Source organism: Tachypleus tridentatus, chromosome 7, assembly GCF_004210375.1.
Source record: "Tachypleus tridentatus isolate NWPU-2018 chromosome 7, ASM421037v1, whole genome shotgun sequence".
Classification (NCBI taxonomy): domain Eukaryota; kingdom Metazoa; phylum Arthropoda; class Merostomata; order Xiphosura; family Limulidae; genus Tachypleus; species Tachypleus tridentatus.
In genome coordinates this window covers 116,902,042-116,930,002 of record NC_134831.1, presented here as the reverse complement: position 1 = coordinate 116,930,002, position 27,961 = coordinate 116,902,042, and the positions used below count along the sequence as shown (strand labels likewise).

At 33.4% G+C, this 27,961-nt stretch overlaps 1 protein-coding gene across 5 annotated transcripts in view; it reads left to right on the top strand.

Moving 5' to 3' along the window:
- LOC143256458 (uncharacterized) overlaps nucleotides 1-27,961 on the top strand; it is an 88,530-nt gene that overhangs the window by 40,744 nt on the left and 19,825 nt on the right. For 4 of the 5 annotated variants that reach the window (XM_076513721.1, XM_076513720.1, XM_076513719.1 and 1 more), the window contains 12 exons: nucleotides 8,693-8,862; nucleotides 11,269-11,489; nucleotides 11,833-11,990; nucleotides 12,093-12,181; nucleotides 14,335-14,563; nucleotides 17,750-18,761; nucleotides 19,516-19,661; nucleotides 23,252-23,325; nucleotides 23,885-24,128; nucleotides 25,498-25,689; nucleotides 26,221-26,445; nucleotides 27,499-27,603. In XM_076513721.1, coding sequence (XP_076369836.1) covers nucleotides 8,693-8,862; nucleotides 11,269-11,489; nucleotides 11,833-11,990; nucleotides 12,093-12,181; nucleotides 14,335-14,563; nucleotides 17,750-18,761; nucleotides 19,516-19,661; nucleotides 23,252-23,325; nucleotides 23,885-24,128; nucleotides 25,498-25,689; nucleotides 26,221-26,445; nucleotides 27,499-27,603 — 2,865 coding nt within the window. The remainder of the gene's footprint in view (nucleotides 1-8,692; nucleotides 8,863-11,268; nucleotides 11,490-11,832; nucleotides 11,991-12,092; nucleotides 12,182-14,334; nucleotides 14,564-17,749; nucleotides 18,762-19,515; nucleotides 19,662-23,251; nucleotides 23,326-23,884; nucleotides 24,129-25,497; nucleotides 25,690-26,220; nucleotides 26,446-27,498; nucleotides 27,604-27,961) is intronic. The other variant, XM_076513718.1, reaches the window with a different exon arrangement.

The following is a 27,961-nucleotide window of genomic DNA, read 5'->3' as shown; positions in this document are numbered from 1 at the left end:
ATAAACCGAAACATTTTTGATATATCGACTTTCTAGCAGACCACGATGAGGTTCTCCGTTACGTAGAAAATACAATTAATTGAAAAAAACAACAACAGTGAATTTAACATAGATATTTTGATAATTTTAGCTTCGCATAATCTAATTTTACCTAAACCGTGAGGAAGTCTTGAATCATTTTAATGAAATTTATTGTTAGTTCGCAGGACAAAATCAGTTGGTTTTTTTTTTTTTTTTTTTTTTAACCAAAGTCATACATGAGACGTGAAATTTTAATGCGAAGTTGGAGTTCATTTGTATAATGAATTCAAACTTATCCACGCATGCGCATGTTTATGTCAGGTTGTGTAGTTTTAATATAACGAGAGGAGGTGGAACTCTGAGTGATTGTAGTGTGTTATCAGATAAAAATATAAAACTGCGTCAGTTTCTTCTTTCATAGAGTATCAAACTAATAAATGTTCTTCAATTAACCAGTAGTAAAATATATTACTTCTAAGTACTGATTTTGTTTTCTTTGATCATAAACTATGTTAGGTAAGGGGTGATATAGGATCACCTTTGAATCTGCTAACAACATCGAGCTGTTCGCCTTAAGTTTTCTAACACGATTTTATTACTACCCATCTTGCTTTCATGCGAGTTTCGAAGAATTAGTTGCACAATCAGTTTAGAGCTTGTTTTCGAGAGAAACAAATTAATAAAATATACACTTTTTTTTCTTTTCTATCGAACACGTGAAAACGAAAAGCAGATTCAGGATCGCACACTTATAATTTTATATATGTGGAAAGTTAATTATACGCTGGTGTCACGAATTATATTTGAGGGGTGTTATTACACTTCGAGTGTTTTGGTGTTAGTATTTTTCTAACAGGAGAGAATAATTATATGATATTTAAATATCCTGGTCACGAGGCTGTGCGTTCTTTGTCTAGGACGATTATTTTGGACTAACCTTGGCCTATTTAGTGCATAATTAATGTCGTTGAACAGACTGGATGTATATCTGAACGTAATAAGGTAATCTAATATCTTGATCGTTCGATGAAGTTTAAAACCGAACAACTCTGAGGTATGATTTTGTTTGTTTGACAATCCAACCACCAACTGTGAGCTGGCTCGCAGTGTTGAAAGTATTTTTTGTATAATTGTAGCTGGGGATGCGTGGATAGTATACAGTCTGGGTATTTATTTAACCCTGATACTTGACTGTATCTGAGTGTTCACATTATGCTTTAATTGTCGTAGTCTTTGAATCAGTTAAAAGAGGATTAAATTATATGTGAAATAGTCAACCAACGAAATACCCCACTGAGGTTTTCTAAGTACAACCTTTTACTTTATAGCTCTATCATCATCTATTGACCGATTTGAAATCTAATAACCGTTCTGGACTCGGGAACTTAAACCCTTTTGACTGATGTATTTGACTACGCCCGAAGTCTCGTAGATTAATTTACTCTGATCTAATCTCAAATAGATTTCCATTTGAGTCTAGGTTGGTAGATATCCTGATGAATTATAAAACTGGATCCGGGTATACGCGCGCCCAGCGATTGGTATTGTTGACGCGCAAAAGTATAGCTAATAAAAAGGAAAATAAGAAACTAAAGGGTGTTATGGATTAGTTTACTGTAATCCCGCCTAAAATAATTTCAAAAGTCACGGCTATTGAAGATTCCCCTCTTGTTTTCTCTTTAGTGAAAAATCTAGTGTACTTTAGTTTCATTTATGCTTAACATATTCATAGACTTTGAAAGTACAAATTCATGTGTTAAATTTTTAACGTGTAACGGTAATTGAAAATAGGAAAAGACGAGCTAGGCATTCTGGGAGAGGAACAATGTATTGGTGGCGCGGGATGACTCCTTGTCGAATGGTGTGTATTCAAGGTTGTAAGACCAGGAAGGACGTGTAAGTAATTGGGAGAAAAGGAAACAGGTTAAATGAAACAGTTTGATGTACGATAATTAGGAAACAGTTTATGTTTTCTTCTCGATCTTTCCACGTAGCCTGTTTGGTAATAACAACAGCACCGTTTTCTGCTCCTGTGAAGTATACTTAAACCAGAACTATCCGTTTGTCTGACGTCATATAGTTGATACGAGGAATTGGCTGAACGACTTTTTGCGAGCTTTGGAAGAATAACTCGAATTTACTTCAAAATCTGGATGGTAAATGAATAAACATTTGGACGAATGGTTTGCGTTAGGACTCAACTGAGTGAGAAGATCGGTAGCTAGTGGTTTAATACCACTCGCAGCAGGGTAATTTTGCAAGTGACGTTTTTGTTTGTAGCGTTACTTTTAAAGCTCGGTTTTGCTGTGGTGCCCGTACTTCTGCGTATTTGATCGCTTAACGATATTTGTGTGATGCAAGTGTTTTATATATAAAACATTCCCTGTATTTTCATGTTTTTTCTACATCCATAAATAAAGCAGAAGTTTGCTTTAGCCAATTAATAAAACAAACAAGTAACGATAGAATATTCTAATAAATTCTGTCCACACATAGATACATTTATACTTTTCTGTTAACAAATAAAATGTCACGTGATATAGTCGTTAGGATACACGATTTGTGTTTTGCTTACGATGCTTTTCATACTGAAGTAAAAGTCTCAGTCGAAAGCGTGCTATTATCGATTAAGTAATTGGAGCGGACTTGATGAAACGGATTTGTTCTTCTGTCTTGTTTTAGACAGCATGGAGATTAAAACCGTATACATGTACGTACGTTTGTGTATTTTCTATCAACAATAAGTTAGGAAGCACTGAGTCGCCAGATTTTTTGTGGTACCTGCGAACAATATATTTGTTCGGCACTTTACACGTCGTTGAACAGGTTCTCGTGATTTCTATACGCAATATGTAATAAGACGTCAGCCACGTTCGTGAATACGATCACATGCGAAACGACGTAGAAATCTGAACGTTTGTTTGTTTGTTTTTTCCCAAGGAGAAAGTGTCACAATCGTGCAGCTATAATACGTCCAGGTAACGACAGTGACAAGCAGAACTGTGGTTTGAAACCAGTGTCTTGTATCTTAAACCAAGTGTCTCGGAAGCACTTGGAATTTTATTCGCGGAATTTCGTAGGCCTAGCTGAAGATCTAACTGACGAGTATTTCGTAGAAATCTTAAATTTTCTCTCTCAAGTGTAACATATTTCATTCAGGAAATTATTCATAGATATATGAGATTTTGAAACTACAACTGGGAAATGCTGTATAGAACTTTTAATTCGATTTCTACGTAGTTGTAAACAATATTCATTCCTCCCCTTTAATATTTGTGAAAATACTGTAAATAGTAAGTGGTAGAAATTCGAAACGGCAGATGGCGGTAGAAGAAACATGTCACTTATGCTGAGACTTCATCGAGCAAAATACGTGAAACTCAGAATATTTGGTCGTCATATGTATATAAGACTTTTAAAATGTTTTATTGGTGAAATAACAATATTTTTTGCTACGGAACAATTTTTGCAAAAGTTTTATAAATTAGTGCGTGTGTGTGATATATAATATATAAAATATAACTTTACAATGTCTAGTAACCTTTCAGTTTTTTTTTAAACTTACATTTATACTAATAAAACAACCTGTGTTTGTCAGTCGGGCACCACCATATCTCCAATAGGAAGGAATCGAGAAACCCTACCAATAATGGTATTCTGAAGGTGTAAACTTGGGTGTTCTTTTTATTGTATACGGACTTCCTTTGGGTTAAAGTACTTTTATGTTTGCGAGCTTTCTGCCCTCTTACTGGACAATAAAACTTTGTTTAAAATAGGTATCTAGGCAAGAGTCGTAGCAATAACTGACATCTAGTATTAAAATTAGTACATGTCTAGAATCATGATTAATATATATAAATATAATATTATACTGTCTTTTGTATGTCCATGTGACTACTTCGCAAAGTGTGGATGGATTTTCACCAGAATTGCGATGGAGGTTCAATAGGCTCATGGGAAGTACTTAGAACTTTTCAGTTTTGCAATTATAATAAAAATAACTAAATATACAATTATATGTATTATGTAGAAAACGGAGTGTTTCATACGTCATATAATACATTGTGAAGGTAAAGGTTTCGTTTTACATCGAAATCACATATATACTGTGTTTGTGGAATTTTCTAAATGTTTTTGTTTTTAACTTACAAAGTTGATCAGTTTGATTGGCTGATGGAGTGGTTGATTGTACCAATCAAATAGGGGGCTGAACAAGAGATTAGGTTTTATTCTGTATAATATTAAAAACAAAACTTTAGTCACAAAATGTTTATTTTTTAAAAAGAAACCACAAGTAAAATTGTTTTTAAAAACGTTATAAAACTAATTGCTTTACATTATCTTAAATCACGTGTAAGTGTTAAATTTATATTATTGGCGGAAATTATTATATTTAAATATTTTGTTTCTTTAAAAGGAACTATTTTCAGTTTATGAATGTTGAGGTTAAGGAATTTTATTATAAAATTATTTTAAACAAAACGTTATACAGAAAGTGCGATTTATGTATGGATGAAAAATTTGCCATAAAATGGTATTTTTATCATTTAAGAAGTGATTGTGTGTTTGTATGAATAAACTTTGATTTTGAAATGGACAAATCTTTCAATAAAAGTCGTTACCTGTGCAGCGGAAAACCAAATTTGGCCTCATTTTAAAAAAAACAAAAAACTTTGGACATACGAATGGTGCAACACTTTCTTCGAGCTAAATTTGTGTCTCTTCGCATCTTTCAGCCGCTATAATAGTAGACCTATAATGATATAGAATAAACGTGCGCAGTTTTAAAGTCTGTGTTGTCAAATTTTTAAGTGTCAATGAAAACTTTGAGATGTAATTTTTCCCCACAGTACGGACAATATTTTTGGTCTGATATAAATGGTATTAACGTTAAAAAAATGTGTATTTAAAAGAGCGGTGTGTTGCCGCCATAATCCATCAAACGTTGCGTTTACTGACAAGACCTTTATTTATAACTATAGAATAGACAAGTTGAATTCGCGAAATTTTATAAAAATGAATAGATTTTTATTGACTGTTTTGGGAGGGTAGTCGGGTATGATAAACATTTCTGGTACTGAAAAATGTCTATCCTGACTGCCTGCCACTCACGAGCAGCAAAATGTACGAAACTGTTACAGGGGTGGACTATACAGTGCGTTTGTCGTTTCATTTATTTCTTACACTCTGTAAAGTCATTTATCCTTTGGAAGTAGGACCATTTGACAATATATATTGTCACATGGATAACGAAGGTTTGACTCTTTCTATTTAAAAATAGCTAAACATTGTCATGTTTCCTGTAAAATACGGGTAGTGTATTTTAAACCTTAATTAGTATTTATTATTCCTAACCTCTGGGAATCTTCTTACTAAACTGTGTGATGTCATTCAGCTTTTTTTTTCCCATGAGTGACCTTTGTCAGGAAGTAAACATTTTCATGTTCCTTATCTGTTGTTAACCCTGTGTTGTGCCGTAGGGCCCGTGGCTTTTTTTCTTCTATTGTCCTTCAGGTGTATAGTTTTAACTTCGTACATAACTTCAGAAGGGTGATCCTTAAGTTATTTGTTGTGTAGGTCACATGGTAAAGTTCAATTACTACATATCCACATCAGTATGAAGTACGTTCGTAGAGATCTGTGGATACATCCCAAGTTTTTCCATTGCAACTGTTTATCTTTGCTTAGCCATGATAAACTTGGAAAACAAAAGAAACAGAGATCAACCGTACTGTTACTGACATTTTATTCATATAGAGGTGAAATGATTTTTTAAATTCTACAAAAAGTTTGAAGGTCTTTTAAAAAAGACTATTGTGGCGCGTGGGTCCACAACATGTCGTTGAATATGTTCGGTATTCTAGCCCTGAGAGCGTTGCAATGTGGTGGTTAATCCTCTTAGTCGTTGGTAAGTAGTAGTCCAAGAGTTAGCGGTGGGTGGCTTTGACTAGCTGTATTCTGTATAGTTTTCTCTCTCCAAAGTTATGGAGCTTTGGAGTAGCTTTGTGCGAAACGCAAGAAACAAAAGTTTTAATAACTTGTTACCGTGGAAAGAGTAACACTGATTGGAATAAGATATTTGATAATGTTTAAGTATTGGGGCATCAACACCTTTGTTGATATAAGGCTTGAATTTTAAATTTATAGCTAAAAGGTAATTAAATTTTAATTGTTCGTTCCTCTAGATATATATTTAAAAAGAGCTTTGGTTTTATAGAACTTACAGGGGGCGCCAGTATACGTCTTTCGCAATATTGAATCAATATCGTTCCATGCAATAAAAATGAACGAATATATATTATCTTCAGATGTAGTAACGCCCGTTTGTTTGTCGCATTGAATATTGTGCAAAGCTTTAAAAACTTATAGAAATTACATTTTAAACTGAGATTACTGTGACAGGAAGTTCTTTATATTTTAAATAGTTTTTTTTTAAATCCTTTTAAATACATTAAAACATTTGAAAATAATGGGAGGGTAGACATCTTGAAAACGTTACAAAAAGAAGTTATATTAGTGGTGACATCTGTTGAGCCTTTTGTAAACAAAGTATAACCAAAATGTTGAATTCACGTTTTGAAAATGTTTTTCTTCCACGTTATGTGTGCATGTTATATTGTGGGTTCAGACAGACGAAATAAAAATGCTAAAGAAAAATGAAGCTCTTCTTACGACCTCTTTTGTGATGTGTTAAGTGAAGTTTGCATTCTTTTTCTATTATTTGTATTTAGCATAAATTCTCTCCTGTTTTGCTCATGTATTAACGAATTATGTACATGAGTTCAGTCCACTGGACTGACCTCATATCTATCTACCCGAAAGTTGGAAAGGTTTTAATAAAACGTACAACGCTTGTACACTAAAAGTCAGGGGTGTTTGTTAACTTAAGATATGTCTGTGCATTGAACATTTCAATTGGAATCTCATAAGTTTGAGTGACGTTTATGTGAAAAATAGACATTTTTTTCCCGCTGTCCGGTGTTTGTTTTACGTGTCCATCTGTAGAATACATATCTACAGTCTTGTGAGCATCCCAGTAACTTGTGTGTGGTATTTATTTTCCTCTAACACAGCCTGTTGTTAAATCAGAAGTGCAGGTAAAATGATTAATTAACCTCTGATATTAAAAGGTTATGTCATATTGAATGGCACAGTGTTGCAGTATGGGGACTCCTGCTTTGGTTAAAATTGAATGGGTAATAATGTGCATCATAGTACTCTGGTCTGAATTTTTATAACTTACTTATCCTGAAGTTAGATTCCTTATTTTTAGTTTGCACGTGCGTGCACAATAACATGCACACACAGAATTAAAGTACAGGAGAAGAGGTCAAATCTGTTGTAGCCCATCTTACTTTAATAGATGTGTATATGTACGTATGTATGTATCTGTCTATATATGTGACTGAAATAATACAGTGTAGCACCATTTATCAAATGGCACCATGACCAAAAACTTACAAATAAGAAATTTTCACACTGGGTATTCAAAATTGAGACAATTAGAAAAAATGACTATAGTATGTGCAACAATTCTTTTCATGGAGCACAATTTAGAAAAAAATACTCTCCTTGCGACAAGAATACACTTTATTGATACAGTTTGTAAATATAGTTCTTAAAAAAATCTGTTTTTCAATAAAGGTTACATTTTTGTTATATGAAAATATTACAGTTTATATCTGCACAATCTGAACACACTTTGAAGGAAAATCCTTTTTAAAATATATTTACTTTTACGAAAATTTTTTTCCAGCTAGGTGCGAGTACTATAATTGGTAATTACTAGTATAAACAGCCAACTGTAGATGGCATTTCCTTTAGTTCTAGTAAGTAATAATATTCAATTTGTTTTATTCACTAAGTTTCGTTACCATAGTTTGGTAGCTACTGTTGGAAGAAAGATTCTAGCTTTTGTACCACTAACTTTCATAAAGTATTGTAATGTATTTATTCACTATTCTCATTGGTTTTTGTCATAATTTTTTTTAATCCAATCTTATGGTCACAGTAATTTCTTTGTTTAATACTAAGTTGCAAATGATAAATTAGTAGAATGACTCTTATAATTCTTACATACGGAGACTTGAATCTTGAGTGTAATTAAGAATTGTCACTGCAACTTATGGAAGTTTTTATTTTCTGAGTAACCCATAAAATTACACACAAACATGGAAAGTTGTATTAACTCATTTTGTTTGGTTAAATTTAACAAAACATCATTCATCTGAACACGTTTTGTCTTTTATCAACATATTATATCTGAGTTGTTATTGGTGTTAGAGGAGTGTAGATGTAACTGCATGGAGTCTGGATTGAAAAAAAAAAGAAATTTGGGTCGTAGTATGGACCATGAACTGGACTTTTTGGTTTCAAAGTTGATTAATTCCATCTCTGGTCATTGAGGAAAGATAACAAACTTTGTGATGCACATACATGCTGCAGTTGAAACTGTAATAATTATGAAACTAATGTTCTCTTTGTTCAGTACTCATGTTTTTGTGCTATGAGTAATACATAAAATACGTCTGTTTTTATTTGTTAAAAAGTAAAGATTAATATGGAATAATGAGGCTTTAATAGGTGTCTTGTTAGGCTAGTATCTTCATATAAATACTTAGTTATTATTTTCTAATTGGATTATTCATTGTCCTTTTCTTCTGTTAAACAGGAGCGACTTAACAAAAGTGAGCGACAGAGGTTTCGAGAAGAAGCTGAGATGTTAAAAGGATTACAGCATCCTAATATTGTTCGTTTCTATGATTACTGGGAAGTGAGTCTTACAAAGAAAAAGTATCTAGTATTAATTACTGAACTGATGACATCGGGAACTCTAAAAACGTAAGTTAGTTTGTAATTTTGTTTCTTAGTTTTTTTGCTCAGAACTGCATAACCAAGGTTTTCAATAAAGAACTTTTGATATTAAAATAATATATTCTAAAGTAATGAGGTTAAGGTTTAGGTGGCTAGACTTGTATTCTTCTAAAGTAATGAGGTTAAGGTTTGGGTGGCTAGACTTGTATTCTTCAAAAGTAATGAGGCTAAAGTTTGGGTGGCTAGACTTGTATTCTTCAAAAGTAACGAGGCTAAAGTTTGGGTGGCTAGACTTGTATTCTTCAAAAGTAACGAGGCTAAAGTTTGGGTGGCTAGACTTGTGTTCTTCAAAAGTAATGAGGCTAAAGTTTGGGTGGCTAGACTTGTATTCTTCAAAAGTAACGAGGCTAAAGTTTGGGTGGCTAGACTTGTATTCTTCAAAAGTAACGAGGCTAAAGTTTGGGTGGCTAGACTTGTATTCTTCAAAAGTAACGAGGCTAAAGTTTGGGTGGCTAGACTTGTATTCTTCAAAAGTAACGAGGTTAAAGTTTGGGTGGCTAGACTTGTCTTCTTCAAAAGTAACGAGGTTAAAGTTTGGGTGGCTAGACTTGTGTTCTTCAAAAGTAACGAGGTTAAGGTTTGGGTGGCTAGACTTGTGTTCTTCACAAGTAACGAGGTTAAGGTTTAGGTGGCTAGACTTGTGTTCTTCACAAGTAACGAGGTTAAGGTTTAGGTGGCTAGACTTGTGTTCTTCACAAGTAACGAGGTTAAGGTTTAGGTGGCTAGACTTGTGTTCTTCACAAGTAACGAGGTTAAGGTTTAGGTGGCTAGACTTGTGTTCTTCACAAGTAACGAGGTTAAGGTTTAGGTGGCTGGACTTGTGTTCTTCACAAGTAACGAGGTTAAGGTTTAGGTGGCTGGACTTGTGTTCTTCACAAGTAACGAGGTTAAGGTTTAGGTGGCTAGACTTGTGTTCTTCACAAGTAACGAGGTTAAGGTTTAGGTGGCTAGACTTGTGTTCTTCACAAGTAACGAGGTTAAGGTTTAGGTGGCTAGACTTGTGTTCTTCACAAGTAACGAGGTTAAGGTTTAGGTGGCTGGACTTGTGTTCTTCACAAGTAACCAGGTTAAGGTTTAGGTGGCTGGACTTGTGTTCTTCACAAGTAACCAGGTTAAGGTTTAGGTGGCTGGACTTGTGTTCTTCACAAGTAACGAGGTTAAGGTTTAGGTGGCTGGACTTGTGTTCTTCACAAGTAACGAGGTTAAGGTTTAGGTGGCTGGACTTGTGTTCTTCACAAGTAACGAGGTTAAGGTTTAGGTGGCTGGACTTGTGTTCTTCACAAGTAACGAGGTTAAGGTTTGGGTGGCTGGACTTGTGTTCTTCACAAGACTTGTGTTCTTCACAAGTAACGAGGTTAAGGTTTGGGTGGCTGGACTTGTGTTCTTCACAAGTAACGAGGTTAAGGTTTGGGTGGCTGGACTTGTGTTCTTCACAAGTAACGAGGTTAAGGTTTGGGTGGCTGGACTTGTGTTCTTCAAAAGTAACGAGGTTAAGGTTTGGGTGGCTGGACTTGTGTTCTTCAAAAGTAACGAGGTTAAGGTTTAGGTGGCTAGACTTGTATTATTATAGCTTAAGGGGTTTTGAGTTTATAATGTATGTTTACTGTTGTTGTAATTCAGTTAAGTATGTTTATGTAAGAAATAAAAAAGATTAAATAGTTTGTAAAATATATTAATTTTTGTACATTTTATATCTTGGTAAATAATATTAACTTCTGATCCAAGCATGCTACATACTTCTAACATTATTACTTAAAGGTTATAATATATTAACTGTTTCATCAGTTGGTACACTTGCTGTTAATATTTTTTTACCATAGTTCTGATAATACCTTATGAGGTTCAGCCAAATTTAGGTTATGCTTAAATACGTATGTTAAATTAATATTGCAAAACAATCTTTATAATGAAAGTGTAATGATAAAAAAAAGTCGTATGATTATATGCAGTCAAGATTTTAATGAGTACAGTTAATTAAAGTAACAATAAAGAAACAGAGAATATCTAACTTATGGAAGATACAAAGCTTAGCTGTTGGTTTGAAGCAGTTTATTATACTCATAACTCAATCTAAACTTTCATCATTTACAGGTCTAAAACAATGTCCTGAAAGTTGCTATCACTTTGAAAAGCTGGTCTTGTAGTGTGAGCTGTGAACCTGTAATTCACTAGCACATACTCTGGGGTTTTAGTACTGTTGTTGAGTCAGAAATAAAATTAACATGAACACAAAAGTAAGAAGTTTCAAGAAGGATGATACATAAACGTTCCTCACATAAATATTGTCATTGTTTAGTGTTACAGGAAAACCGTGTTGTCTGTCTGATATTTATTTGTGTTGTGCTCTGGTGACCATATTTTTTATACTTTTAGGTATTTACGTCGATTTAAAAAGATCAACTTGAAAGTCCTGAAGTCGTGGTGTAAACAGATCTTGAAAGGTTTGAGTTTTCTGCACTCTCGCTCTCCACCAATTATCCACCGTGATCTCAAATGTGATAACATATTCATCACTGGGACGACTGGATCCGTAAAAATTGGAGACTTGGGACTTGCTACACTGAAAAATAGATCATTTGCAAAAAGTGTTATAGGTAGGTAACACAGAATGGAATAAAACACATAACCCATTTTATTAGGTCAAAGCTAGTTTAGCAGAGCAATGTAGTGATTTGGATGTAAACCCAGAATGTGCAAAAGAAATAAAATTATTGCCTCAGTTGTACGAGTTCTGTTCAAATTAAGCCGAGCGACTTGGCAAAAGGGGTTTGGGAATGTTAAAATAAATTTCAGGTTATTTTTGATGAGACCCGAGTGATGGATCTCGGTGGAAGTCATGGAAGGGAAGAAAATCTTTAACTGAGTAAATTTTAAGTTGTATCTCGGTGATCGTCACTGTTTTAAGCAATTGACAGAATGTTGTAATAACCACAACAGGCACTCCAGAATTCATGGCACCTGAAATGTATGAAGAACACTACGATGAATCAGTTGACGTGTATGCCTTTGGAATGTGTATGCTGGAGATGGCTACCTCTGAGTATCCATATTCTGAGTGCAGCGGGCCTGCCCAGATTTATAAGAGGGTTACCAGTGTAAGTCGTGGTTCCTTACATTTCATAGCCTAAGGTGAGCTAAGATTTGCTTTAAGTTTGGAGTGTGTAGGGTGAATTGAAATATTTCTATATTGTATTTAGGGTATTCCACCTCAAAGTTTTGGAAAGGTTGAAAATCCTGAACTGAGAGAAATCATTGGTTGCTGTATTCAACTCTCAAAAGAAGAAAGGTGAGATAACACACTTAATAAAGCCTCCACCAATAGTTAAATTTTATTTGTGTAGATGGAGTGGTCAAAGCATACCTTAATCTGCATCTTAAAAGATGATGTTAAAATTGGTTCGCTTAGTTAATCCTCAAATCACCATCTTCTCTCACCAAACTTGAATTATAGGTCTAGTTCATGTTGCAGTCAACAAATTATACATGTGCACTTAAGATCATTTTGTATGTGCACATTTTAAATGCGAGATGATTTTCCAAAATAAATGTCTAACTGACATTTAAAGTTCAATTACTGAATGTTAACATAATAGCTGGGTAACCACTTGAGAGCCGTGTGTTTGTCTGGACATTCAAGTCTTCATATCAGATGCTATTTGCTGAATAAATAGTTTCCCAGCAACTGATATCATCAGAACAACCAACTGTTAATTCCCTTGTAAATCTTAATAAACATTTTATTACAGCTATTTCTTATCAGACCTATAGTAACATATCTGATTAGATGGGTATATTTAACGTTAATTATTGACTTCAGTCTATAATATAAAAGATTACTCTTCAAAAGCATTGAAGAAACTCACGATCAAGATATACTGAAACAGGGGTAGCCATAACACAAAGGTAATCCATTATACATTTCTAGTGTCTCCTTATGTGTAAGCCATATATCTTTGGCAGTGTTTAAGTTAACAAGATTTGTATTTCTGGCAAAAGATGGTTATGGTTGTTTGTTGTTTTACCATAATTATTGGCCAGCAAAACTGGATATTGCTTGGAAATTCCTTTTTAGTGCAATGCTGTTTGAATTTAGTGTGTGTTGTCTCACATTTGTTTCTTTAAAACAATTTTTATAATGCAAAGAAACACAAAAGTGTTTTTTCATGTGAGGCTTAAATACAATAGTTTCATATTACCACACGTACACGTGGTTAAGATAACAAATCACAATAAACGTGTTATTAGGGTCTCTGGAATTGAAAAAAAAGTTTGAAAATACAAATGACCTGATGTATAAGTAATCTAGAAATACTCTTAAGAATCTGATGGGATATGTGAATGTGTTTTGGTAATTCTAGGGCTAACCAGCTAGTTTTTGTTTTTTTTAAAGTGCATTGTCTGGTAGACTGATGAGGAAATATGACATAAAACATCTAGACAACAGGATGTAATAAACATGAATTCCTTTTAACTGTCTTCATAAGAAAGTATCATGTAACATTATCTAAATATTTGTGTATTACTGCAGGCATATGGAAAATCCTCAAACATCATTGTGTTACTTTAAAAGGAATATTGTAAAGTATGTTTATCACACAGAAAAAGCTTTTACACCATGAATGTGTAGGTGTAATAACATTTTTATTTGATTTAGATTTTACAGATTTGTAATTAATTTTATATTATTGGAATTTTTATTATGGAATTTCAATAAAATAACCTTGTATGAAATTGGCTATATTTGGGATGACCATGTATTTGCCGATTACCATGACACAATTTATCTCAATCTAAAATGTAAGACTGGTTTCAGTTTTGTTTTCAAGAGATACTGGTTTTAAGTAGGCATTAAGGAGTGTTCTAAATTTTCTCCCCTTCCTTTGTTAATTAATAGGAATGTTTAGTTTTATGTCTGTTGACAGTGGAGTAGAATTATCATAATGTATAAGATTCGTGTGAGAAACCGTGATTTATCAAATTTTGTGATTATAAAGTTATTTTATATCATGCAAGCTGATACCAACTCTTGTTTTGTGTTGCATTTCTTTGGAAGAGTTTTTAAGTTGAAATTGAGGGGTAACTCCTGAAGCTAAGGTTTTGTTAAAACCTGGTGATGACCACTCTTAGCTCTGTTTCGCTGGGTACCTATCAAAATAAAGATTGTTATTACACTTCCTTAACCTAAATGTTCTAATCATTGAGATCAACCAAAATTTTGTACTTAGAAAGCCTTTACCTCTCTTCAATTGCCATATTGTTAATAGGTTAATGAAGTTTATTGGTAACAATGAAAGTTATTATTGTACTTGCAAATGTATTGTGATCATTGTAACATAGTTGTTAATGAGACTGTTGTTAATCTAGTAGTAAATTAATGTAATTTAGTCAAAGTATTTAAAGGTTCAGTTGAACAATAAAACAGTTATTACACACATACAGGCCTACTGTGAAGGAGTTGCTCCAGTTGGATTTCTTCCAGGAAGATCTCGGTGTGAAGGTTGAGTTTGTCAACCGTGAGAAAAGCATTACAACCAACAATCAGAAAGTTGAACTGCTGCTGAGGGTTCTAGACCCCAAGAAGAGGAAAGACAAACATAAAGAAAATGAGGCCATCCAGTTTGAGTTTGATATTGAAAGTGATGATCCTGATGAAGTTGCCCAGGCAATGGTAAATGTCTAAGACTTATTTTTTGAAAGTTAATAAGTTAGGACTTAATTCTAGCTGGCTATTTATCATTATTTTTGCTTTGTTGTATTTGTGTACTAGAAGCTTTTATTAAAAAAACAACAAACATTTTGACAGAAGGAGTTGCTTGCGTAGCAAAAGTTCTGAATTTGGGATTTTTGTTGGTTGCAAAAAACTTCTTGTTTATTGGTGAACTTTTAAACAATTTGGATATTAAGCTTATAAATGTTTAAATTTTTATTTTTTGAATTTTTATACAAGGCTTAATTTATTAATATTTATTATTTAAATGGTTATTAAATTAAATTCATGTTTTTAAATACTGAATGATGTCTTGATCTAACAATTATAATCTACGTTAAGTTTTAGTAACAGAACAAACGTATAAAACTCATTACTGATTTCTAACAACTCCACTTGTTCAGGTTTAAGAGTTATAATATTACCCTTTGACCTTTGAAGTCCTTATTGACTAAATCCATCTGGTCAGTCCAGAATTGTAACATTATCATCTCACCCATTAACCTTGAAGTCCTTACTAACTAAACCCATCTGGTCAGTCCGGAGTTGTAACATTATCTCACCCATTAACCTTGAAGTCCTTACTGACTAAACCAGCTGGTCAGTCCAGAGTTGTAACATTATCATCTCACCCATTAATCTTGAAGTCCTTACTGACTAAACCAGCTGGTCAGTCCAGAGTTGTAACATTATCTCACCCATTAACCTTGAAGTCCTTATTGACTAAACCCATCTGGTCAGTCCAGAGTTGTAACATTATCTCACCCATTAACCTTGAAGTCCTTATTGACTAAACCCATCTGGTCAGTCCAGAGTTGTAACATTATCTCACCCATTAACCTTGAAGTCCTTATTGACTAAACCCATCTGGTCAGTCCAGAGTTGTAACATTATCTCACCCATTAACCTTGATGTCCTTACTGACTAAACCAGCTGGTCAGTCCAGAGTTGTAACATTATCATCTAACCCATTAACCTTAATGTCCTTACTGACTAAACCCAGCTGGTCAGTTCAGAGGTAGCCATGAGAGGTATGCTGTAAAACATTAAGTGTAGTGAGTGTTAGTATAATGAACCTAAAGTAAAGACATAGGATAAGATCACCTAGTTTAGAGCTAAGTGCATAAAATTTATCATGAAAGTAAAGACATTGATTTCATTTTAAACTGAAATTGTTTCTTAACTGAACTGTTTCCCCTTTTGTCACCAGTGTGTTGAATAAAAAACCTTTTTAATCAACAGAGTTTCTAAATTAAGAAATCAACAAATATTTCTCCAGTTTTGTTGTGTATACATTTCATGTTCCCCAAAAGGACAGCAGTAAGTCTCTGGATTTACTACATTAAAAGTGCAGATAGCTCTCGAGTAGCTTTGCACGAAATTCAAAACAAACAACTACATTAAAATCAGAGATTCGATTCCCCTCTTTGAATTCAGCAGATGGTCAATATGTTTTTACTGTAAGAAAACACGTGTACATTTCATTTTATACTTTCAATAAACAACAATATAAGCTAATGTTGGAACATAGTTCTATCAAAACATGTTGGCTTTCCTGTATACTAGAAGTTATTAAGCTAACTAGTTTTTACTAGTATTATTCTATGAATATGCCACAAATTCATTTCACAAACTATCTTAATGTTGATTGGCTTCCAATCTTTGATTGCCTCAACTCCACTTTTCTGCATCTTTGTTGGTCAAGCTCAATTTTTTAAACTTTATTTATTTCAGTTAGCTATGACATATGAGCTTAGAGTATACTATGGGGTCATAGTATTTGCCCTGTCATTTTTAACAGGCTATGTGCTTGTATATATATAATTGTGGGCAAGAATGGAGTATTATATTAGGTGGACTTGGCTGGGTGTGTCTGTCTTAAAAAAATTTCTCTCTTTGAGCCCATGGCACTGATGTAGATATTCATGATATTTTCATTGTTTGAAATAAAATACATTTACTGCAGTATGAAGACGTTTGTAGGTATGCCATTCTGCTTCTTTACCTGCAGTAGCTTGATTATTTCATTACTCTTCATTGGCTGGGAATCTGTAGAATGACAGTTCAGGAATTTTCTTTTGATTGTTTGTACAACCAATTGGTATTATTACATGATTCAATCCTAGGCATGTAACTGCTAGATTCACCATTACCAGTTTATTCTTGCTTCATCCTCTGCTGTTACAGTGGTAAGTCTGAGGACTTACAATGCTGAAATCAGGGGTTTGATTCCCCTTGGTGGACTTGGCAGATAGCCTGATGTGGCTTTGCTATAAGAAAACATATGCACGCACACGCACTTCTTGCTTCCGTTATGATGGAATAAGCAAAGCCATCCCATTGCATGATATCATGTGCATATCCTCTATACCAACTTGTCATACCATTCATTGACTAGTTATGTTACTGATTTCCTTTTTATGATAAAATGATGTTATAGCTGTTTACAAGTGTTGCTCTGACTGATTCCATCCTCAGACACTTGTGTTAATAAATCATGTTGTAAGATACAGTGATTAGAAAGTTGTTTGACAGAACTGTGTTCAAAACATAAAAATACATAAATAACGTTTGACAAAGATAAAAGAAATCGCAGTGCATCAAGTTGGTAAAGTGTATTTAAATATTCACATGCTATTTGACATGGACATGAGGGTCAGTGATGTGATTTAGCCTGTTAAAATACTCCTAGACAAGTGAAGGTCTTAACTTCTACATTTAAAAACAGCAACCATATATCAATCAGTGTTTATGTGCTCTGGTTTTTTGTTGCCTTTAAGACTTCAGAATTTATCATGCTGAATAGTGTTCATATGACATGTCTCCTTAAAGTTTATTAAAGTTGTAGCATATTTACCACTGTATATCTAAATGAGAGTTTGTAACTGATATTAAAGACACACAATAATTGCTCACAGTGTTATTGTGTGGTTATAGAATAGGTCTTTCAAAGAGAACTGGGAATTTTCAACAGTGTTAAGCATAAATTTTTTTCTATAAGGAATTTTCACAGGAGTATCTTATTGCAATAAATCTTTAAAAGATATGCCATCTTTGTTTAAAATATGTCAAGGCAGCTTTAGTGTTGTTTTTGAAGTTTGAATGTAGTTTTCATTCAGAATAACAAAGGTGTATTTCATGTTTCAGCAAATGACAGGAATCATAATGGATGAGGATGTGAGGATTGTGGCTATGGTTATTCGCAATCAGATATCATCATTGAAAAGAGAACGACAACATATTCAACAGCAGCAGCAGCAGTCACAGGTTCAAGCAGAAAAAATCCAACAAGCCCTACAACAATCACAGCAAATAACTTCTCACCAGGCACTACTTCCAGTTGTGCAGCAATCACAGGTACCAGGATATTCTCAACAACCATATCTGCAACAACTTCAGCAGGGTTTTCTTCAACAAGGACACCTTCAACAGACACAAATGCAACAAGGACTTCCACCACAACCAAAAGTACAGCAAGTACTCCCTCAGCACTTGCAGATTCAACAAGGAAATCTTCAGCAAACACAAATGCATCATTGTCTTTCACAGCAATCACAATTGGTGACAGGAATTCAACACAGCCATTCTCTTCAACAACAGGTGCAGCAGGGACTCTCTCAGCAGCCACAGGTGCAGCAGGGACTCTCTCAGCAGCCACAGGTGCAGCAGGGGCTCTCTCAGCAGCCACAGGTGCAGCAGGGACTCTCTCAGCAGCCACAGGTGCAGCAGGGGCTCTCTCAGCAACCACAGGTGCAGCAGGGGCTCTCTCAGCAACCACAGGTGCAGCAGGGACTCTCTCAGCAGCCACAGGTGCAGCAGGGGCTCTCTCAGCAGCAAGTCCCTACTCAACACCTGAAGCTAGAACACCATCCTCTGCAAATGCAAGCACAACAGAACTTTCCTCAACAGTTACAGAACTACAAGACACAACAACAGGTAGCTCAGTCTGTACAACAGTCAGTACAGCCTGAAGTTTTTCAACAGCAATTTTTACATCAAAATCAGGGAGTTCAGATTCCACGATATTCAACACCAGTTCAAGAACAAACAAGTCTTTGTGAAATTAATGAGACCTTGAAGCAACAGCCAAAAGTTGACACAGAAGATGGTCTTCCAAGCAGTATGTCGTCCAGCTTGACATCGGACTCTGGAAAACTTGGTAAATATGTTTTATGATTTATTTTCTACTAAGATAAGAAAATTAACAACATAACCCAGCCATTAAAGTAAAAGAAAAGCAACAAAAAAACTTAAGTGTTCGGTCTTATAATCCAGAAATTTAATATAATTCGCAGATTTGTTGCTAATTTTGTAGTCACGTTTCAAAGATGATTTTAATTAAGGTTTAGTAATGTGTATAAATTATTTTAATGGGGTATTTAGATGTGCAGGCTGGTATGTTTATAAACCATTTGAACTCTGAAATATTCAGCTTGTTCGTGTATACTTTGGATTTTACTGAGTTGTGCGCTTTCATTTGTATGTTTTTTGCAGCTATTGGTGACTGTTTAATAAACTTCCACATGCATAGTTGGAGTACTTCTAGCAACACTGTATCAAGAGGTTGAAATGATAAGATTTAATATTTATTGAAGTTGTATTTTTCACTTATTTGCCCAGATTTATTCACGTTATCAGAGATAACAACAGGTTATCAGGAAAACCTGCAGTTTTTAAACTAATTTCCAAATGAAACCTGAAACAGGAGTAAAAAAAATCCAACAGAAATATTAAGTTTTGTAAATTTTTTTAGCAAATTATTACCTTCATTTATTCTCTTTAACTATCAGGTCAAGGGTTGGAAACAGTTACATAGTAAATTAAACAAACAGAGTTAGTAAACCACTTGTAAAGGTTGGAATGATTATCATACAAATTACCAGAAACAATAATTAACTGACATCTGCTGCTAGTCTGCAGCTTAAAATTGTTCCCTACAGCTGATGGACTCCCAGATAACTGTTTCCAAGTTCCAACACAGGATGGCTCTTCTGTCAGACTGGAAACCAGTCAAGTGATGTTTCCTCAACAAACAACTACTGTGTACCAAGGAAGTCAGGTGAGTGTCGTACCTTATATGGTTGGTAAGCATTAGAAGTGCATTGTGTGTTTTTTTTTGTTTTTTTTATAATGTATCCTGCATAAGCTTTAACAGAAGTTTCAAGTCTTCAAGATTGAGGTGACACACGTGCACATAAGTTAACTAGTTTTGTCCATTGTTAAAATCTGTGGTCAAAATTTATGTTGGTATTACTACCACATTTATACATGATTTTACCCACTTTGGTTTTCAAAGTCAAACATTTTAAATATAAACTTATGAAACCACATTCACTCAAACTGTATTAAGATCTGGACAAGAAAAAATGTATTGAATGATTATGAATAATATTTTGTGGTTCAGTGTGTCACATCTCGCAAATGTATGTGACAACTGTGAAACTTACATGTAAAAAGATAGTATCTCTAACACTTCTGTGTCGTTTCATCTTCCTGTGTTACACTGCTTGTGAGATATAATGCACTAAACCACAAAATGTTCTTTATAACCACCCTTCATATATACATATTTTAGACATAAACAATACAAAATTCAAATAGAGGCAGGAGTCAGTTGAATTTCATTTTTCAACATAATGCCAGAGGTTCATCTAATTATTTGAAATATTACAACTCTGAGTGATTGAAGGAAAATACAACTAATATTTTATCAGAAGTTTCATTTTTTGGAGAACCATACAAAAAACTTGCAGCATTCAAGCAATTTCATGTTACACACAAAATGTCCAGTTATTAAATCTATTACACAACCTTTGAATTGCAAATTAAAAATAAAGTAGCCTTCTTGTCACACCATTATGCATGTAATACCATATCCTCAAATAACTCCAGAGATTTCACGAAGTAAAAAAACACATTCTGATATACTAGTAATTGCTAAAGCAAAATTTTGTACGATTTCTTGCGAGATAAAAATGTCAGTTTTTTTTTGTATTGTAATTTTAAACTGTGTATATTTACACCAACTGTAGAGAACTGTTGCAGCTTGAATATTTTGTGTAGACTTCATTTGTTGAACATCCTAGTTACTTTTCTTTTGTACCCTGCCAGTTTCCAGAATTATAACTGTATGTACTTTCTCATTTGTATGTATTTATATTATGGTTGTAATACAACAGATCACATTGCAAAATGATTGCTTTTTATATACCAAAAAGTTTTGTTGTTCACATATCTACCAGTGTTCTGTGCATTATTCTGTGAGACAAGGCTGAGAAAAGAAAATATGATTTGTAATACAGTATCTGGAACTTTTCTAACATTTTTAGCACATTAGTTAACATGTTTGGTTTTCATGAACAATCAATTCAATAAATGTTTTTTTTTTTTAAGGTCTTTACTCTTATACTTTTAATATATTTAGAAAATGTGTGTACAACTAATAAAGGGGAAAAGATACTATACTGTATAGTATATTCATACATATTTCTTATGAAACTTTCATGCTATAATTGAACATGAATAGTGACAGAATGGTTAACACACACACACATGTTCATGATTTGTGAATGAACTTAATACACACACGTTCATGATTTGTGAGTGAACTTAATAATTACTTTAATTTTGTTAATTTATATTTTCTTCATACCTAATCCTAAACTTGTTTTAGACTTAACAAACAAGTCCAAATTGTTTTAAACTTTACAGATAAGCTGCAATAATGGACTTGTTACTAAATTGTATGCTGACGTGTACTTGCATATCAGCACATTCCATGCTCTAAGACCACTTCTGAAAAAGTCTTAGCAGCAATTTTTGTCTCTTATTTACAATAGTAGTTTTTTCTCATCAAATGTATTGGGATTTTCAAGTCTTGTTTGTGTTTGCTGTCTTCCCTGGTCAATAAATTTCCAAATTAATGTCATGCTTTAGGTGTGAATTACAATGGCTTGAAGCAGTAGTTTTTTACTCTATGTATAACACATATCTGACTCACAGATCATGTAAGGGGATGTGTAACAAACTATCTATCAAATTTTATTTTTTTTAGACATGTTTGTTACCAGTAGCTTTATAATGACACAACTCACCCAAGTTATAAGTTATACTGTTATATAAACCATGTGAAGTTAACATCCTGATAACTGTTTCTGATCACATGTACCAATTAATGAAAAAACAAAACTAAAAAAACTGATTTCAAAAGTGTAATTACAACTAGAATAAAGTGTAACAAAGGCTTCACATCTGATTGTCAGCTGACGACAATTCATGGGCATAATGTAAATCACTGTACTCCAGAAATAAAAATGAAATCTTATAAGTACCAAAGTATAGAGGATTTTATGAAGCACTTTAAATACAAGAACCCTCCTCCCAAACATTTGTTGTAAGAGTATTCTCAGTAGTCAGAAATCTAATAAACACAGAATTAGCAGTAGTGTTAGAGATTTTGTAGAATGTTTTAAGTATTACCAATTTTAGATGCAATTAAATTAGAAACAAATATACAAAAGTATTCTTAGCATTTAAACACATTGAATGAATGAAAAAAATATCCAATTCTAGAGATGTGATTAGGCAAAAAAGCAAAAAAATGTGGAGAATAGCTTACGACTGGTCTTGTTTAAAAATGTCAAATTATGATTGCAACTGAATTACATCTTTGTATGACATGTATCACTACTGAAGTTTCCTTTGTTTGCTTGCCCCGTTTGGCTTATGGCACTAAAGTATTTTTACCTCTCATGAATGACTCTTACAATGTGGTTCCTCATTGGAGGTTCCGAATGTGCTCTTATTCAATAAGTAGTTCAATACTGTTTTAAGTCCATATATGAAGGGAGAGATGCAAGTGATGATTTTTGTAAACATTAAAATGTTATTGATGAAGACTATATTAAAATAAGTAAATGTTTTAATAAGAGATAGAAAAACAGTGTTCAAATTTGACTGATGAAATGACTATTTAAGAGGTTAGACAAGGACAGTAATACTGCAATTAAAAACAATGTAACAGTTACTATGAAATACTACAATTAAACGAAGAGAACTTTGGTTCGAGGTCTAAAAATAACTGATAAAATCACTGACATACTATTAATCTTGGATCTCGTTAAGAGAACAAAATACCAGTCACCAGAAGGTGCTATTAAAGCACTAAACTGAACTGGTGTAATTTGTTAATAATATTGAAATATGAAAGATAATGTGAGTGCCATGGTAATAGACATTAATGTTTCTAATAGTAGAAATCAGTGAAGGAACTAAACTTTAATAGCTGGAAAAGCTTGCTGTTACAACATGTGGCATTAAGACCAAACAAAGTAAGTTAACAGAAACTGGATGAACCCAGAAAAATCCAACTAAGAAACAGTTACATTTATAAAAGCTGTAGTATGCTGGGCTAGGTATCCATAAATTAATATTTGGACTAGGTGTTCTGTTTCCTTGCATACATCTAGGATTTGTAATGTTTGTTCACAATCATGTGAGAAATATATATAAAATAATACTTCTATATTGTGGTTAACATTAAAATTTTTTTTTTCAATAAACATGTATTTTCATCAACTTGAAGCAGTAATAATTTTACAAGTCACTTTACACATTCTCACTGAAAATAAATTATTCTTTACATCATAGGAAACTGGGCAAGACCAAGACATTGTCCGAAGTCAAACAGGGCAGGTTCCATGTGATGCTAGGATTATTGAAAGGTAAGGTTTAAAACAAAACACTTCCTGATAAAAACAAACAAACAGACATCTCAGTACTGTTTATGAGTAATGTTAAGATAACAAACAAAGTCCACAAATGAATGAGCTCATGAGTAAAGTGACTTTACATCACTCTAACAATTGTGCGATAATATTTTAAGTGGCTACATTAAACGTGTTAGTGGCCATCTTGTTTGTTTTTATTAGTTTTCATCTTTTCTAATAAGTTTGGAGGAAGTCATCTCTAACAAATTTAAGTAATGAAGCATTTTTGCTGTGGCCTTTATGGGTGTATGAAATTATATTTAATGTACAGTATATTACAGTGTTATTCCAGTTATAAAGCAGTTAGCTTGTAAAGATTTTCTAAAATATGTTGGAATGCAGTAAAGGAAATTCCTTTCTGTTGCTGTGTGCCATAACTTTCATCGTGAATTGTGTTATACATAACAAATAATAGTACACATTGAGAATGTTTTGTGAGATGTTCATAAAATCAGAGTGAATTTTCTGAATGTTTGTGTACCTGCTGTTTATATTTTTGGTTTTAACTTACTAGCCTTTCCAGCAATGTGGACTCTGCAAATGAACAAACTGACTTGTCATGTGATGCATCCAGTAAACATACTGCAAAAAAGAAACTTGGAAAACGCAGAAAAACTCAGGACCGTGGTCCGAGACTGACGGTGCTAAGTGTCGATGAGGGTAGTGTTGTTGAATGTCTTTTGGAATCGGTCAAAAAAACAGTAACATTCAAGTTTGACATTGGTGATGTTGTTCCAGAAGAAATATCAAACAACTTGGTGAGTTTGTCATTTTCAAAAACAGGTGAAGGTTTGCACATTAGAGATAAGTAAGAAAATCACTTGACTAAAGGTATGCTTAGTATCAAACAGCATAGTAAAGATATACATTTAGATCTAACTACTGTCTCAAGTTAGTAAAGAATTTTATTAATTTACCTACACAGGTGATGCTTGTATGCTTTATTATATAAATGACTTAAAAAGAGTTTATACTAGGTCCCTATAATTTATAATTAAAGACGACAATGGATATATCAGTTTATGTGGACTGTTTATTGCACTATGCTAAACTGTAAAATAAAACTTAAAGCAAGCCTTTCAAATGTTTATCAAGTCTTCCCTTAAGTTAACTTTATGTACTACATTTGAAGGCAGCTCATTCCAAAAATCAACCACTATTAGGAAGAAAACAAAGTTGACTCTTGGAAAAATTTATATTTGTGTCCCTTAGTCATCTTATTCTCACTGGTAAGTACAAAGATGGTAATGCATCAAAACTATCAGTTCCTTTCTAATCTCAGTCATACCTCCTGTTAACTCTTCTCAAGAGAAAACATGTTTGTATATCTTAAACCATTCTTGTTTTACAACCTCTCTGACATCATCCTAGTAGTCCTTTTATGAACCATATGCAATAATTCAATGTCCCTTCTAGGGTAAGGAGTCTAAGACTGAACACAGTACTCCAAGTGTGACCTAACCTGTCATGTACACAATGACATTATAAACCCCTTTCAGAATGGTAAACACCAGTTATATTACAAATATATTTAGAGGTTATTCTTTTACAGATTTCTAATTTATAGATTGATTACAGGAAAAAACTCCTCAAAACTGATTCTTTCACTCGCTCTTATTTATGACAGCTAGTTTGTATAGGTGTCGTTCATTTCCCAACCCCTTAGTTTGTATAGGTGTCGTTCATTTCCCAACCCCTTAGTTTGTACAGGTGTCGTTCATTGCCCAACCCCTTAGTTTGTACAGGTGTCGTTCATTGCCCAACCCCTTAGTTTGTACAGGTGTCGTTCATTGCCCAACCCTTTAATTACAGAATTGATCATACATGTAGTGAGTTCCTTATTTAAAAGAACATTACAAGTAAGTGTGTGAACACATTACATTTTTATAATATTTTCAGTGGTATAACAAGGTTTCCAATTTCCCACCGTTAAAACATTCTCTATTACCTGTATATCAAAATACTTTTCCCTGAATTACAATATTCCAAGTTTCCTATACCCAGCACCTTCCCCATATATCTTTACATCAATGAATAGTTTACCTTTCAGCATATGTTCATTCATAGTATGAAATGCTTGAATAGCTTCTTGTTGTGTAAGGACTTTTTGTCTATGTCTTCAATCAGGTGATGACACAGTTACTGGCAGAACACCATGCTGATATTTTTGTCGATCAGATTCAGGATATTGTGTCCCAATTGAAAGAACATCCCGAGAAGATCCCCATTGTTCACGTCAGTGATGTACAAGTTTCAACTTTTGTTTCAAGTCCTGTCGCAAGTCGACGTCAAGTTCCTCGAGATTTGTCCTGTTCCAAGGTATGTACTAAAGGGAAATAATAATGAGAGAAATACTTCTAACAAGGACATAAACTGTCTTTAGTTTTTGTAGAAACTGCCAGAAAAATTGTAATATGTGTGAAAAATATATATGTAAAAATGGCTGGTTTGGGTTGAGAATTTTTGTACAGCCGTTTTTACATATATTTTTCTCTACAAGTGGGTTTTCTCGTCATCACTGATTAATATGTATGAAACTTGTATGTGTCTAGACATGTAAAACACTTGTAAAATTAAATTACCATCCACTTTTTGTAAAGTGAATTGAAGGACATTGTCAAGAGAGAACGTAATATAATTATTTTTTATAGGTTTATTACAACTATAACATTGAATTTGGTAATGAAATTCAGTGCACAGTATATTAAATATTTCTTTAGATTTTGTGTAAAATTGTATGTTTGAAATATCTGTTGTTTTACCCTTACCCTTGTTTTCTGTAATCATCATAACTGCATTTCAAAAGAAAGAAACTTATTTTATTTCAAATATATTTCTCAACATTGGTAGAAATTCAGTTTTGACAGTCAAGAGGTGAGTTCTCCTTCAACTCCTAAAACTGATGGGGAAAGAGAAATATGTGCTCCATCACATGGATCACCAGTACATAAACCTCATCCACAGTCTGTTGCACCGTTCTTCTCTCCTTCGGCTGTTTCAGGACACCACCATCCAACATTTACCCAAGAAGCTATGGCTAATACACAGTTAGTAGCTAGTGCTTCTCAGCCTCAGGTATGTAAAGCATATTACTAACAAGAGTGTATTAGAGCCACTGTTAAAGATTTCTGTAAACTAACAACAGAATTGCTACTGGTGTAGGTATACTTTACTATAGCTTTCTGTAAAGGTAGGCTATCAAGACATATCTCCTGTTTCTTGCATTTTCATATTCATATTTATGGTGCTTACTTTACAGAAAACATGATAGAAACATGTATTCAATAGTACTTTCAGTTCTCTTTTAAACAAATTATTAGATTAAATAATAAATTATGGGTTTAAGGATTTTCTAACTTTGTGTGTTACCTGCAGTTTTATATTTCCAAGTCATTATGATTACCCATATCAAATATTTTATGTCAAATGTATTAACATTATAAAACCTACAGCATTGTAATAAAACTACAAGTTACATTATTAACATTATAAGAATACAGAATTACTATAAAAAACAAACTACAATTTACCTCATAAACATTATTAAAAAACTGCATCATTACAATCGAGTACAATATGAAATTTGTTTTGCTTATTAAATTGACATATATCGTTCCTTTATCCTCAGTTATTACAACTGTTAAATTTGGTAACAATAATTTTTAATAGCATTTGTTTACTGAAGTTAGTTTTTGTTACTTGATACAGTTCAGGTGTATCGGTTGTTTTTCTGTAAGGTTTGCATAACTAAAGGGTCAAGGCATGCTAATTATGCCTACTTTTATGGAAAGGTTAGTTTTCTTGTCATGGAAAGATTTTTATTTCATCATTAAATTTGTTCCTGCATTTTATGCAATTGTTTGTACGTTTATATTTATATTTAAATAAATATAAATACTATTCATTAATTTCAACCTTATGACAGGTTACATGAGATCTACTGTAAAATTACAGATTTGTAATATGTGAGCTAGTTTATATGAAATACTATACACTTATTTACCTTGAAATATTTACCACTTTTCTTGATCGTGAAAAACCCACTTGAAATAAAAATGTTCGCTGCTGTTAATACCCATACCAGCCTTTCTGAGATACATCTACCACTTGTTGTTTTATCTCTTCCAGGTTATTTCAGTCACTTCAAGGTTTAAAGTTAGTCACGTAGAAGAATCCTGTCCACCACTTGGTTCAGTAACTTCTCCAATATCGGACAACGATTCAGTGTTTCAGGTGATTCTTCAAGACAAATTTCTTTCTGCTTCATCAGCTCTTCAGAGTGATATTTTTCAACCTCAACTGAAACATCTCACTTTGCTCAAAGATACTGTTTCGAATTTGCTTAATCAAACTTTATTTAATTCTGGACTTAGCCATATTTGGAAACAAGGCTATAGTATTCCAAACTTTAAAAAACTATTAGTATCTGAATCACTAACTCCTTTATCTGCTGAGCCAGTTGTGATTTCATCTCGTAGAATAGATTCTTCTATTATAAAGTCACCTGCAGTGCTAACCTTGTCACTTCCTAATAATCATCTCTGTTCTATCTTTGACAGTAGTAGCACTTTTCAAACTGCTGCACACTACA